Genomic DNA, 16873 nt, shown 5'->3' on the forward strand with positions numbered 1-16873 from the left:
ATTGATTATCGAGTTATTTTTTCTCAATTAACGTTTATTATTTTTCAAACGCGAGTTATGTATAAAGGTTTAAGATTTTTAATTAATTGCAAGATTTTTTTTTCCCGTATAAATAACAAAAAATAGAGAACAGTAGTAAAAAAATATATTTAATATGTGTTGAGGCATTTAAATATAAAGTTTTAATTGGATATTACTTCAAGAAGTTAATATTTTTTGAGTGAAGCGATGGAAGCAAGCAGAACGCTATACTGGCGACTCAGGTCATTCGTCCACGGAGAGACCTCGGCAACCGAAGATCCGATCAAGTCGGGTTTTTTTTGTTCGATAGCCCAGCTATCTGGAGAGGTTTGTAAAAAAATAAATAAATTTAGATCGGACCACTAATTTCAATTTAGGGCCGGAAAACGGAACTATATCCAAAAACGGTTCCGTACGATACGCTGAGGTCACTTCGCTCACCATGCGTCGAGGGCTTGTTTTTCTAGCGGGACGAGAAAATAATGCGAACTTGCATAACCTATTTATAAAGTACATTTTACTTTAGTTATGCGTTATCACAGAAATACTTTACAGAAACTTGCTATAGAACAATTCGTTTGAAACATCCGTAACTGATACAAGCGTTCATACTAAATCAAATTTAATGTCTATAGTTTATATATTTTATTCTCTAGTTCTAGTATTGGAACGTAAATAAATTCATCTTTACTGATTTTCCACTTCGTGACGTTTGTGTTATAAGATAATGTTAAGTATTTTCCGCGATTGACGCTACAATCAGCTGCTATGAACTAACATCGTTAGACTTAACACAGTTTAACGTTTTTTCATTATGTCCTACAACACAATCATATGGGAAGAAGTATTGTAAGACAATCATGTAAACTAGTATGTAGTTTTTAAGAAATTCAATTATCACGTTAATATTATGATTCTGGCACCATATGTGATAACAAACAGATAAATAACTTTCGTTTTTTATTAGCTTTTTATTAGCTTCACCTGTATGTTTGCTTGTATGTTTGTTTGTATGTTTGTAACCGACTTCTTTGGGCGCGATTTTGACCCACTCTAAACGGCCAGATTTCGTTCAAACTTTGTAGATTTATCGAGGACCGATGACAATACACTAATTTGATATAATTTTTCCGTTTTTCAATTTGCAAAATATGATTTTTGTTAATTTATATAATTTTCATCTGTAGTCGATAAGGTAAGAAACTTAATAAAAATTAAAAAAACAAGCTTTTATAAACAAACCAAACTAAAAAGTGGAAAATAAATAATAGTTTAAAAAAACTAAAAAACACGCTTTTTATAGAAAACCGAACTAAATAATAGAAAATAAATTTTAATAAATTTAAATTAAGAAAATAGTGTTAAAAATTTCAATAAATATAAATTAATAATAGTGTGAATAAAAAAAAAATGTATTTTATTTTCAAAAAAGCGTGGGGTGCATGGTGTCAATAGTTATAAATATTTTATTGACAGATATGAGTAGAGTGATTATCATTTCGATAATATGTTAAAAAGGACAAAAATCTTTCTGTATATAGTATAAAAAGCGATAACAACGAATATTAAACTATATTTATCTATTAATTTAATTCATATCATCAATGTATGTATTGTGGACATTCTAATGATATCATTGTGGGTTCCTCACAATCTGCTGTTAACCAAAATTGTCACTCCATCGTTCCGCAACGGTCTACCAGTTTTAATTGCACATGCCATTGAAGTTTCAATTTAAAACATTTGTCCTAATAAAAGTTATCTCTATGATATATTTTCATATAAGACTATGTGTGTCTTAGATTTTGCAGACGGTTATTGAGAAAAAGTTTTGCCAACATTAAAATACAAGAAAAAACAAACATCTCTTTAATTTTATACAATTTTATTATTGTTTTTATCAGCAAGGATATAAGACTGAATAAACGAGTAGGATGTGATTGCGGACTCCTCAACAGCTGTAGTATTTTAAATTTTTTTAGTTAATCGAATATGATTTCGTTTGAGAACATTTGCAATTCACTCGCAAAGATTGCGTTTTACTTATTTATAGTTAGACATTATTCAGACAGTTAAAGTGAACATAACCATCTCCTAAATAGGTTGTGTGAGGTGCGCAACAAATTTATAATGTCCCAGATATTACGTGATACTAATCTTAATTGCAATCTAGTCTAGCTAATTGGTTTTACATCGCTTACAAACGAATGTTAATTTTACTATAAGTACGTACACTCGTGAGTTTGTATTGGCATGAAAATGAATTTTAAAACATATTTATTTTCTTGTAGTTATTACGATTTTTTGTATAAAATGTTTTGAAGAGAATTGAATTACTTTCATAATTGTTTTTGATGACTGTACGTTGTGTATATGTTATAAATAAGGAATGAATAGTTAAAATTATGTCATATAATCAACAGGGATTGCGGTATAAATACATAATGAAGTGTAAAAGGGAACTAACAAGATGCGTTTGTATAGTGTGGTTCAACACTGATGTTTGTTTAAATATAAAATTATTAATACAAATGTAAAAAGAGTTTTCGGTAAATTATGTTACTGTATTTTTTTCTTATATAATTCACATCTTGTAAATTTAATCTTTATAGCACTTTTGGCGTACATTATTCTGCAAAGACAAAATTGTCCAAGTTCCAAACAGCGAAGCGCTCTACATTATATTTCAAAGATTAATTCATCTACATACAAGTGGGATTCATCAAGTGAGATTAAAATTATCACAGGAATAAAGCTCACACAGGTTTCCTTTGTGCAACTGATTTACGTAAGATTAATAATATGAATGTAGTGCAATCAAGTTTATAATGTTACGTGGTGAGGTCTAAGGAGACAGCAATTTAGAATTGCAGCAAACACGCGTCTGGTTTTACGAGGTTGTTGCGAAATTTAAATTTCCTTACTATTTATGCTCCAATATGATGTAGCTTGTTCTAATGATAATAGCACTCTTCCAGCTCTTATTAGCTTAGAATCGCTTGAGCTTTTTTGACATAATCAAATCTAGACAAACTATCACTATTTGAGCATATCTATTCCATGGGCGACACAGTCTTTGATCTACGATAGTTATTTTTATTGTTTATAATCGATATATAATATTTCTATATAAACAGTTAAGTTATCTTGTGAATTAAAAAAGAAATGAAGATAACAAGTTAGCAAAATGTAAGGCGGATAACCAAAAAGGTGTGGAAATTACACAAGTCATTTAATCTTGAGCGGAAAAATCCTATTTAAATGCAAAGGTTGAGGCAATAACCATTTTGGGTAGGACCAAAAAGTTCTTTCTAAATTAATTCCCTTTTACTTTAATAATCTCTGTTCGAAGCTAAAAGATTGTATCTACGAAATGTGGAGGGGGATAGGAGAAATCAATAATTAAATTGATCGAATAAAGTTCACTACATATAATCTTATTTAGCTGAATAAATTTCAATGAAAACAAGTTTCTATTTTTAAAGTAAAGAGTAATTCAATTAAGAAGGATATTCAAAATCTATTTACTGAGAGAGAACAGTAAAATATTTTTTTATGACACGAGTGTCTTATCTCGTGAAAGATTTTATAGTTAATTTACCAATTACTATATGTTTAGTTGGTTTATTTAGTTTATATATAAACATAGTAAAAGATATAGAGGTGAAGATTTTTTTGAGCACATCTTTTTAATTGTAAGTTTTATATCAGCGAAGTCAACAAAGATAATTCCTTGACAGCTTAATTTTATCAGGAATTCATTTTGATGACGTAGTAACAACTAGGGTCTGTCCTTGGCTTTACTTCTGCCATGTATATCTTCTTTAGTATGTTATGGTACAATTCGAATTTCGGTTGAAAGATTTTTGGTAAGAAAACGCTAACGTATATTTATTTCTACTGTAACACTTAAGCGTTTTTCGTTTGTAACCTGTAGATATTGCTATATTTTTCTGGAAGGCTCCACCCTGCTATAAAACGATTACATTCTAAATTGTACTAAAATGTGTTATCCATATAATCTAGATGAGTTTTGTAATTAAGTTTATCTAAAGATGTAAACACAATTTGTTATCACAACCAAGTCAGGTACTCAAAGTTTATTTTTAATTTAAACTAAAACGAAACATACTCTTTGAAATTATATTGCAAAAGAACTGAGAGTATTCTTATATTTCTCTTAATTTAAATTGGTTTTAAGTTTTTTTTATCTTTGAAATTTTTTGCACACATGTATACGTCCTGTACAATTTTTCATAAAAAATATCAGTTTCGCATGCAAAGAAAGGTTAAATGACTACTTTTATTAAAACAATTTGCATTATTTTTATAAAATATAAAAAAAATAAACAAAAAATTTGCATGATATTGCGATTCCAGACTTGGCAAGTACCAATGTGATTTTTCATAGTCATGTACTTTCTAAGAGTATTTAGACACCACTGATAGATGGTAAAGGAAAACATCGTGAAGAAACCTGGACTTATAATTTCAAATTATAAGTTTGAAATCGTCGATCCCCCTTGAGCAAACGCGGTGATTAATGCTCTAACCTTCTTCACGTGAGAAGAGGCCTTTGTTCAGCACTGGGCTCCGATAGGCTGATGATGATGGTGATATATTTATATATCAAACTTTGCAGATGTCAATTTCTTTATAAATTGTAAGAAATTCATATGATAATAAATATCTTGTAGAAAAGTTACACAATACGTTCATACATTATGTATTGGTAAGACTATATTCAGTTTTATTAGTTTTTCAACATAATTATTTTTATATTCACATAAAATATGAATTAAAATATAAGATTTTTATTTGCCACGCATTCAGATGTGTTATAATTAATAATAATAACAAACAAACGTTTATTATTTTTTTCTATGTAATCATTACATAATAGCTATTACACACGAGCGTTTGTATATTTTAAGAGGCTTATTTAAAGTTATTTACTGTGAGGCTGCGAAAATAATTTTAGTTCTTAACCCCTTAACTTTAAGCTCTTTTTCGTTAATTTCTTATTATGGAATATTAAACGTCGTGTGTAAAAGCTGTTATAAGTTCCAGGCTTTGCCAAATACAACAAATAGTACTATACTAAGAAATACCTAAAATATTATAAACACTATCAGAAAAAAAATTAAATCACACTTTGTTCAATTTTAATATATATATTTTTTTAATATAAAATAAATAATTATGAAAAATATTTTTTTTCTCTTTTATTTGATGACTACAACATTATAACGTCTGAACCATTTGTTCATTACAATTTTTTTCCAAACAACTCAAACAAATTTCGGGAAAACTGAAAAAACAATTTTCGACGAATCTGATTTTTTTTTTTATACTCACTGATGGGTGCGGCGGATGATCCTGTCCCTTGACATTCTGCAGTTGTTTGTTGTGAGCTGTCGGAGTCCTCTCACCCTGGGCGGTGGAAGCACTGGCTGCGGCACCAGCGCTGCTTGTAGCTGGACTCTTTGCTTGGGGAGAGCTCGTAGAAGTAGTCCTACATATTAATAATTTTCGGCTTATAGTTATCAAGTTTAAATGAGCTTAGCAAAACCTATGTGAGATGTCCCTGAAGAAACAAATAATCCAAGTCCATCCTGTTTGTTTCAACTGCAAAAACGACAAGGAAGTTCTAACGTTAATCTCATACACGTACGTTACAAAATTAAGTAACCTTCATATGAACTACCATCGTAATTTGAACATCTAAAAATTCGTTGTTATTAATTAGACATTTTGCGCTACAAATACGTCCAACGAAATGTAGACGAAACAAACCTTTATAAAGGGTGTTCTTGCAGTCAAAAAAAAAACAACCCTCGATCATCATATATTAAAAGATATTTTGACTTCATACGATAAATATAAGTCATTATTATTAACATTAAACTTACTTCACTCCATTCCTGCATATAACATAAATGCAGTTCACATTTAATATTTTTTCCAACATCAATTTCTTTGCAAATTCTACACTAAAAGTGCCTTTCGAATAAATGAAAGAAATATATTAAATTTATGTCTAAAAATATGTGCCCATTTAAATCTGCACTACAAGAAAATCATGAAAAATTTAAAAATAAAACATTTGTTATACTCACTCGAGCTGTGCTCTGCGATGACGATACATGAAAAGAGAAAGATTCAAATTAGTACATCTATTATAAAGCAACAATCAAAATTATAAAATAAGAATTAATTAGGAATAATTGATTTTCATAATCATTTATTTGTCTCTGTGTGTGTGTGTGCGTGCGTGCGTGCGTGTGTGTGTGTGTGTGTGTAAAACAGTTGTACCTAATTACATAATACACTGACAATTTGAAGTCTTTATTGTTTGAAAAGAATATTTTAAATTTTAATTAGAAAATATTGTATGAGAAATTCATTTACACTAGCCGGAATCGAACCCGCAACCTCCATCATACCGCGTTCCCGTTACTTCGCCAACAACGCTGTCGTGTCCTAACTTGTGGCTAAGAATTTTCTTTCTATATCTCCTAATTAATTTTAATTTTAGTATTAACTAAACATTGTCTTAATGTTAAAAACATAATTTCACGTAATTATGAAAATATCAAAGAGTATATTATTGTGAGTTTAATTTTAATTACTTTTACAATTATTATAGATTAGTTTTAAATCGAAGACCAAGCTTAATTATATATATGGAAAGCGGAGTAGAGAAACAAAATAAAATATGACAATAAAAAAAAGTATTATATTTTAAGAATTTAAACATGTTTTTTGTATAAAAAAAATATTATATAACATCGATTTTATGTAAGAATATAATTATTATTCAAACTTCAAAGATACTAATTTAAATGTCAGCTACAAAGCCAGATTAGGCTGCTATGTCATATAATTAGACAATGACAATTCGTTGGAAAGCCTCTGAGGTCGGCGTCATCAAAGTTTTAAATTGAGTTCGTTTGGATGAATAGCTATTGACCTGTTCGTTCCCATTGGATTAGAAGGTTATTTAATGAAGCTACTCCCAACTCTATCTCAGATTTGAGTAAACCAATTCAACTGCTCTTTGCCGTTTTATTATAATTTACGATTGTTATATTTTATGCACATTAAAATAGATTAAAAAAATACTTAAATTTTTTGATGTTTTCGAATACAGTTTTTAAGTTAAATTGAAGTTGAAGTGCTGAATAGGTTGGAATTTTATATGAACTAATCCTGTTTTTTTTTTATATTCAACTATATTTAAAAAATATATAAATATACTATATTCTAGTATCAAGAATATAAAAATGACCTTAGTATTAATTTACTTACTTAGAATGTAAGTATTTATATATATAATACTCAAGAATATAAAAACTTGCATTCTAATAAGTAAATAATTAATACTAAGGGCATCCTTAAAATGCTTGAATTAACAACATTTTTTTGCTTGTCTTAATATTTAGACGGCTAACTTTTGTTTTATTATATTATTTTGTTATTAAATAAGAAGCATATTATTTAATGTTTTTTTTATTTGAATTTATATTAGCTGTTGCCCGCGGCTCCACCCGTGTGTTGGTCGCTTTTCGCATAACCATATATATATCAAACTTAAAATTGACCATAACTTCTTTTTCACTTAACCGATTTTGACGAAACAAAGTTTTGACAATGCTCCTAATTATATGTAATCCAACTGTGAAAACCGCGTCCAAATCCGTTGAGTAGTTTTGAAGTTATAACGTACCAGATAGACAAACAGACAGACGAAAATTCCAAACTTGTTTTTTGGTTTGTATGACTCTTCTTTAATTGCCCCTATCAGTTTTTTGGTAAAATATTTAATTCACAGACATTCGATTATTACTGTCTTATTATATGTATTGATGGATCGCTCATCCCCTTGCAATAAAATCAATGAAAGCCTTTTTACTAAACATTAATTCTATTGTTATTAAAACTTCATACTGCTCTTCAAACATTGACATACTTGGTTGTGCCCCATTCAATTGTTCGTTGTAATGCACCGATTCAATCAATAATCAACTTTGTCTCATTCAACTAAAAGCTAAAATCGCAATTACGATAAGTTTCCGTCATTTCCATTATTTGGTATATTACCAAATTCCAAAAAGTATCCATTGTTTTCAATATTTTTCCTTTGGTAGCATTTCAAGATATTCAACACAGCCTGTCAGTTCATCTTTTTTTCTATCAATTAATTCCTATACCGCTTGTATTATAGCAAAAACTTCTGTATTACTAAAAACTAAATAGGAGGAATACCCTCAAATGTACGAATAAATAATAATACAAAAGGTAAATATATTTCATATGTAATATTAAATCAATGAGCGCAAATAAAATATATTGGATTTATAAAATTAAAAGTTCAAATGCACGTTTTTATTGAGAGCCTCAGTTTCATGAGTACACTTGACGTTGGAAAGGTTGCCATTTAGATATCGACATACGTCTGTAAGTATATCTGGCTTCATATCAAATATAACTTATCTACGGGTTATTGCTTTTGACTACATGCCTGGAAAATGTTTGAAAATTTTATATTATACATATCTCCTTGAATATGAATGCAGTCTTTTAACTGCTTATAAACAAATCAAGTAAAGTAGGCTATATATTATTTCCGTTAATTCTTACATGCATCTATCAGGACTGTTCATTTGAAAAACAATTTCTGAATAAATCATTAATTAAAAGTTTTTTTTGTTTAGCTTGGATGCGTAGTATTTTCTTGCTGTACTTCTATATACTAATAAATTTCTCTTCAAACGCTCACGAGAGGGCAGTTTAATCACCGATGTGCCTAGAAGCATTTGAAAACGATTTCTTTTGTCGTATTATATATTGAAGGACTAATTAACTTGCAATATAAAGATGTTATTGTTTTTTTGTAACACACACACACATATACACACACACAAACACACACACACACACACACACACAAGCACACACACACACACACACACACACACATATATATATATATTAAAATTGTAAAATTGATGTTAATGACGTTATTAAAACTTATTTTAGTGTTGCTGATATTCACCACTATGTTTTTTTTATGAATAGTATGAATTTTCAATCAAGTAGTATTTTGGGAATATCATTTAAACTAACAATGTTTTTTTGTTTACACGACTTAAGTCTGATTTGAAGCACACCTTGAGTTGAGATTTTTATGGAAGAAAATACCTTAAATAATAAAACGTCATGTTGAGATTTCTGAACGTAAAAAGTCTATACTTACTTTGTTTAGGTTAAAGTAACGAAACCGTTTTTAAAGATTCCAGCCTCAGTTTACGATGTATCGAGTAATGTGATGCAGAGATATAAAACATGCTTTGTGAACATAGAAGATTTCAATAAGAAATGCATTCAATTTTTTTTTTGTGTAATTATTTAAAAAAAAACTGACTCGATTCGCCTGAAATTTTCAACTGAACAACACATGGGCAACATTAAAACTGTAGGCATTCCATAACCACAACGTCGTAGAAAAAAATTGAAGAAATGTTGGAATAAAAACGAGTCTTTTGTAACAAATTATAATGTGATTTTAAAGTCACGTTTCGAGATGATGGACGAGCTTCGAATGAAAAATGGAAATGAAACAGTCGGTGACAATATTAAAATTTTCTTACTTGATTTGCTTTGTTAATCGTATCAATGTCAAAATATATAAATTCATTGTAACTACGTAACTTTCTTATAATTAAACTATGCTCACGCTTCGGCTTCTCTCGCGAGTTAAGCAATTTTTGTATTTGATTTATTTTGGAACTAAGTTTTGTTTAAGTCGTAGTGGCCTAGATGTTAAGGGCCCGCCTGTCATGCATGAAGGTGCGGGTTCGAAACCTGGCAAGTACCAATGCGATTTTTCCGAGTCATACGTACTTTCTAAGAGTATTTAGACACCGCTGACAGACGGTGAAGGAAAAACATCGTGAGGTAAACTGGACATATAATTTCAAATTATAAGTTTGAAATCCTTGCCTTGATCAACCGTGGTGATTAATGGTTTAATCTTCTCCATGTGAGAAGAGGCCTTTGCTCAGCAGTGGGCCCTGATAGGCCTTTGATAATGATAATGAAGTTTTGTTTTCGTCTCGATTAATTAGGTATTTTTTTTAAATGAGAAATTGTAATAAACAAACACATACGAGGTGTGTTCAAAAAGTATCGCGAATTTTGAATTTTCGCGGGTTACTTATTCGAATTTCAATTTTTTGTGTCGTTGTGTTGGTAAATATGTCTCTCACTTATGAAGAGAAGTTCGGCCAAGTTCAGTTAATTGTTGACAGCTTTGCTTGCACGTGTTTTGGTTCGTCTTCAATTTTTATCTATTCAAAAAAATGGAACAAAGAATCTGTATTAAATTTTGTCTGAAAAAGGAAATTAAATGCGCGGATGCATTCCGAATGTTGACCGTGGCATACGGAGCATACGGAGCTGTGGCTACTTTGGACAAAAGCAACGTTTATCGGAGGTACAAAATATTTTCAAAAGGCAGAGAATATGTGAACGATGAAGAGCGTGACAGAAGCCCGAGCACTTCAACAACAGACGAAAAAATTGATGTAGAGAAGAAAATGATATTGGCCAATCGTCGAATTACCGTTATAGAAATTGCCGAGGACCTAGGCATATCTATTGGCTCGTGCCTTTTGATTTCCATCGATAATTTGGGCATGAGATAGGTCGCCGTAAAATTCGTACCAAACTTGCTCAATTTCTTCGCGTTTTTTTCGCCAAAAACAACACACTAATGATACCGCAGCCACCGTACTCCCCAAATCTGGTCCCCTGTGACTTTTCTTGTTCTTTAGACGGAAGAGACCTATGAGAGGACGACGTTACGCCACGATTGACGAGATTAAGACTTCATCGAAGGAGGAGCTGAACAAGATACAAAAACGTGATTTTTGAAGTGCTTCGAAGATTGGTAAAAATGTTGGCACAAGTGTATTTTCTTTCTTTCAAAGTAATATCCCAGGGAGATTAATTTGAAGGGGAGAAAATAGATATTCACAAATAAATAAATAATTTTTGAAAATACACAAAATTCAGGATACTTTTTGAACACACTGCGCAATATATATATTATAAAGAGGATGAGGATAAAGAGATTACCATGAGTTTAAATAACGATTGTCATAAAAAACTATTTAAGTATTAATAAAAAAGAAGTGTGATAAAAAAAATTGGATTACGAAAATAACGGCCTAAATTTATTCACAATTTCGTTAAAGTTCTTTACGTATTACAATTTAACGTTCCGTAAGTAATGTTCAAATTTTTTGCACGATAATGATATAGATTATTTTTTATTATATTATTAAAATTTACTTCGAAATTTTATCTGGTCTTAAAAAGTTCCGTGTGGAGGAGCGTTATCTTTTTCTTTACATTATTGTCATCAGATTTGAAGAAGACGATAAAAAAATCGTAGATCTTTTTGTCACACACCTCCGAAAGTATCCGTCATCATTATCAGTGATTGATTTATAATAAGTTTATTTAATGTTGGCTGTTGGGATAAAATATTTATCGTCTCAGAGTTTGCAACTTATCTGAAAAGACAACTACGAAATTAAGTGAAAACAATTAGTTTGGATCAATTAATGAAGTGTAATTGGGCTGACATCACTCAGTCCTCCAGCGAGGTTTAGTTTTGACAGGACTTTATTACAAATACAATCCCCCAAACATTCACGACCTTCTGGTGCTGTTCTTAAGTACACCAATAAAGAAAGACATTCCGTCTTACTCAACCGTAACGGCGAAAGTTTGGTGTTGCCTTGATATTTATAAAATGATGTATAATATATCAGATTTTATGGAAATTTTACTGTCAGCGTTCTTCATTTAAAAGGTATAAAAAGGCGCTCGAGCAAGCGCTGCAGCTAAGTATGAAATTTTATCAAAATTGGTTTAGCCGTATTTGTTTGATATTTTAACTAACGATACCGCAAGCATATAAGCAAGCATCACTAGCGTGCACATACAAACAAACTTGCGTACATTATTTTTAAATATGTATGTATTTTTAGTATTATATATGTTATTATTATAATGGGAAATTATATTGAATATTTTGAGACTGACTATCAATATGTAAGAAAATGTATTTTACATTTGAATATTAAATTTACACATGAACTAAAATTAATTTTTTCGTTGCATAATTTAATTTTATTAATTTTTATCACTCTAGAACCTAAATAGTGCGAATATGCGGTAAGTACCTAGTTTACTTTTCAAAGGCACATGTAATTTGTTGTAATGAATTTATGAGTTCAAGGAAAGCCATTGATATAAACTGGCTTTCGAAAATAAAAGGAAAATTATCTTGATTTACGTTTGTTAGTTAATCTTATCAAATTTACGATGTTTATTTTACGTACCCATCTCAACCAGAAACTTGTTAAAGCGGAATAAGTGGCATAACTTTGGAAGTTGTAAAATTTTCGTTACGGTGTTATTTCAATGTAATTACATATATATAATAAAAGTCTATAGAAGTGTTTTGATATTTATTTTTTCCTTATTTACAGTGGAATCGTGGTATATTTCGCCAATATTAAAGTTTTTATTTGTTGGACGAATTATAGCCTTGTACTGTGTGGAGGAAACACAAAGGAGTTTGTTGAATGAAAAAAAAGGCTTTTATTTAAGAATAATAATGAGATCTAAGACTTTCGCGAGTTTTATTCATTTAAGTTAAGAATAATATTTTTTTTTTAAAAGAAGACTGTAGATATATTTCTACCAGCATCTAGAACAACTAAAAAATATATAAACAATAATCCAATATGTTTGAAATTGTTAACAAAATCGATTCCAATATCATTGAAATAATGACATTGTGATGAATGAATTTTTATTTCTGACATGTTTTCATTTATCATATCGTCAAAGACAAAATAATAAAATCAAATTAGAGATTGCACATAACAAATAAATATAAGAATAAAATTTTAATAAAGTTAGTCAATGGTATCAAAATAATAAAATTTGGCAAGTATAAACAAATTCAAGCCTTTTTAATATTAAAAAAAAATCTATTTATAAAAAAATTCGCTTACTAATATAGTAATATTAACAGAGAGCGATCACATTACGCCATTAAATTGTATACAGTAATGCGTCTTTGACGTCCAATATTTGAATAATCTCGAAAGTCTAGAGATGTCCAACAAATAAAAACATTGACATTGGCAAAACATTCCACTATTCCAGTGCGGATGAAGCCACAGCATTTAAAAAAGTAAAAGAACTCTTTTAGCTAATTTTCAGTTCAGTGAAATCTATTTGTTTCTTTGGAATATTAAGTTCCAAGTGCTTTATTCAAGAACTAGGAATTTCGATTAAAAGAGCTTCCATTCGACGAACGGATACGCTCTTCACAAAAGAGAACAAAAACGGATTTCGAGGTCTCTAAAGGTAACTGCTACGCTCCTTAGTTTTTTGTAATGCAATTCTCAGTAACAGACGTGTCTGAGTTTAAAATTTAAAGAAATGTTTTCTGCAACGTCTTCCTTAATTCGAGCTTTGATCTTATTTTCTCCTCTTGTCTAATATTTCCTAAAGTTCCTATTTGAAAGTTTATTGGCACTTTCTTCTTCCATCATTGGTCTTCCTATAGAGTATAATTCTTCAGATTTATACGAGACGTTGAATTTTATTTGGTATTAACAAATCAATAAATGTTGTGAAACAAATGTAGGTATAAAACATTAAATAGAAGATAGAAAAAACCTTAATTTTTATACATCCTAGGCATCTTCAGTATCATTTCGATTTTATTACGATAAAAATTAAAGAGAGGACAAGTCGTGTAATTTCTTGAGCAGATATAAGATTTATTTTCCTCTATTTTTATAATAACCGTAGGCAAGCCAAAAAAAAATTATATGTATCAAAAAAAAAAATTGAATTTGTAGGCAAAGTCTTTGTTTTGTACACTGAACGGTCATTGGTACACGTTCGGTATTGTGTGCAATGAGTAAAAATTGTATTGCGTACGGGAGACAAAAAGATTTTCAACTTCCGGATTTATTTTGACTCGGCATTTTTGTGCGCTTTCCAATCATAGAGTATAAATTTATATAGTATAAATTTCCATATCATAGAGTATGTTGTACAGCCTATCTAATGAAATATACAGATAGACTTCTACTCAGTACGGTTACGCTTAAAAGCATGTGTTCAAATTGCTAACCATCTAATTATGAAGGTAGTTAAAGATAAATACATACTTCTATGTTTAATTAAGTAGGAATTTACACTCCAAATGTAAAAGGTGATATGATCTTATTTGTTTGTTTTACAAAATTTTGTCATAATTTTTTTTTTTTTAATTTAGTTAAAACGCATTATCCTTTCTTTCCCAAAATGCTGAAACAATAATTTAAAATAGGTATTCCAAGTTCAGGGATAAGGCAAAAAATATTGTTATCAGGTCGTGGCGAACACAATTTGTGGCAGAAATTTTCAATAATATCCATCTCCAGACTATAATATCGAATATCAATAAGAGGTTAGTGCAAAACATAAGCGGAGGCGAGTTGCACCCGATGAATATATTTTTTATTACTCACGTCCGCTTTTGAAAATTACCATTTAAGCAGGGTTTATGATACTGCTAATGGACTTTTTGTTCCCTTACTAATTTGGAGTACATTTCAAAGTTTCCAACAAGACGCGTAATATCTGCCCGTTTAAAAAGCATTTATTCTCGTGGAATCATGATGTACAATTTTTCCTGGCATTTTTCTCTTTTTATTTTTATTTTTTTATTCATAATACGTAAGTCCATGATTCGATGTGGTCACTTAATAATATTAAAAGTGTAACGACGTGACGAGTTTCACATTTTTTTTTATCATCACTAAACCGACTTGTAACAGGAGACCACTCGCTATATCTTTAAGAAACGAATAGCGGAATAAAAAATGACGTTATTGAAAATTTGCTTACACAATTTAGCCTTGAAAAGGTTTTTCCTCTTCGTTTCGTTTTGACTTCGATATAAAATATACGAGTACTCTTGACAGAACATAGCGACAAATTGTTTTTGTTTATTGAAATTTCAATGTTTACGTTAAAAAGTATACAAAAGTATGAACAGTAAAATATTTGGGCAGTAGAACATTTAAATGAAATTAATATATTTCGGATATACTACTCGGATTCTATTATTTTAAAACTAAATAATTCTGACGTTTCGGTTACTTTTCAGCAACCGTGATTACGGGCAGATGAGATGTGAATGTCTGTCAGTCGGTCCTTGTTCCGACTTTTTCCGTAGTTTATCCGAAATATATAAGTTTCATTTAAATGAATAAAACTCGGGAAAGTCTTAGATGTCATTCAGTAGAACATTTATTATAAAATAAAAGAATTAAAATAAATTAAAAGTTAAATTCATATAATTCGATTTATCATATTTTTAATTACGCCAAGGAACATATTTCATATAAACGCGACACGAATTATATAAAGATATTTTTTTTAATTTATCATAAAGAAACAAATAACAACGTTGACTTTTCGATTTTTGCAATGACTGAATTTATTTTATAAAGTATCAACTTTTAATTCGTTAAATCCCATGTCAACCATTTATAAGGGTCACTTTTTCTATAGCCTATTGTCGCTTCAATGGAAGCTATCCCTTAACTTTTGGGAAATCGTTTGGATAACCCGAAAATGTGGGTATAACTTCATACTAACTTGATTGATTGCTATCGGGCTTTCAGTGCGGGTTAAGTGAAATGTAAAGCATAGCTGATAGATATGGCACATTGAAATAATGAAAATATTTGAAAAACTCGTTTTTCTTTATATATATGAAATATTTATGGCTTTGTGGGGGTATTTGTTTGATAATATATAATTAAATCAGTAGCAGTGAAACGATCTATCTAGAATTACTAGCATGGTGTTATCAGAGCTAAAATATGTAAGTAATAGTTAATATAGAACCTTATACGTAAAAATAAAGTTATACTATATGTATAATCTGAAAATATTTAATCACATTAATCAGTTTGTTGCTTCATTTGTTAGTATTGTAATAACAAACCATAAATATATGTGACTAGCGCCATCTACAGTAACTAATGTTTATGCGTGACTTTGATCCTCTATTGTCTATCGAAGCGTCACTGCGTGTACGTATCAACATTAATCAGTGTCAGTTATTTTACTATATTATGTATTAGCTTAATTTTATTATATCAAATAGCTCGATTATATTCCATTAAATGTATTTAACTTAGTTAAACCAAACAGAAACGTTTTTTGTTTAAAAAAAACATCAATCCTATTATTATCATCCACTTAAAGGGCATATATATATAAAGTAATAATTACATTTACTTAGGTATTAATGACAAGTTTTTTTGTACGTTGAATCGCGTTTCTTGGAGTGAGCTTTTTACAAAGAAGTCGTTAAATTCAAAAGGTTAACGTATCTTGACCATTACTGGTGGCTTGACTCAACTTATATAAAATGTAAGGTAACCTTTTTCTCACGTTAATGCCTTGGAAAATTATAATATGTAATGTATTAAAATAATTAAAGTCTTTGCGAAGTCAGAAATAAATTTTCTGGACTAAAATGACCGAGCAATGGTTTTTATAACAAAAGTAAATTATTGCTCTTGCATATTTCTTTTTAAATTAGTAGTTAATAAAGTACTTATAGCATATTTCAAACCGTACCTAGTTTTATTGTACCCAGTTTAATTACACCTAGTTTTAAGTACAATAATTTCAAAATATGTGATATTACGAAGGGTTGGTTAGTTAGAATCATTACTACAATCTTTATAAG

At 29.7% G+C, this 16873-nt stretch overlaps 1 protein-coding gene across 6 annotated transcripts in view; it reads right to left on the minus strand.

Annotated features, from left to right (window-relative positions):
• Nucleotides 1-16873, minus strand: part of LOC116776442 (synaptotagmin-7) — a 468926-nt gene that overhangs the window by 15696 nt on the left and 436357 nt on the right. For all 6 annotated transcript variants that reach the window (XM_061525674.1, XM_061525673.1, XM_061525676.1 and 3 more), the window contains 2 exons: nt 6141-6152; nt 5380-5536 (listed from right to left, as the gene is read on the minus strand). In XM_061525674.1, the coding sequence (XP_061381658.1) occupies nt 5380-5536; nt 6141-6152 (169 nt within the window). The remainder of the gene's footprint in view (nt 1-5379; nt 5537-6140; nt 6153-16873) is intronic.

This window comes from Danaus plexippus, chromosome 30 (genome assembly GCF_018135715.1).
Source record: "Danaus plexippus chromosome 30, MEX_DaPlex, whole genome shotgun sequence".
In the NCBI taxonomy this organism is placed as follows: domain Eukaryota; kingdom Metazoa; phylum Arthropoda; class Insecta; order Lepidoptera; family Nymphalidae; genus Danaus; species Danaus plexippus.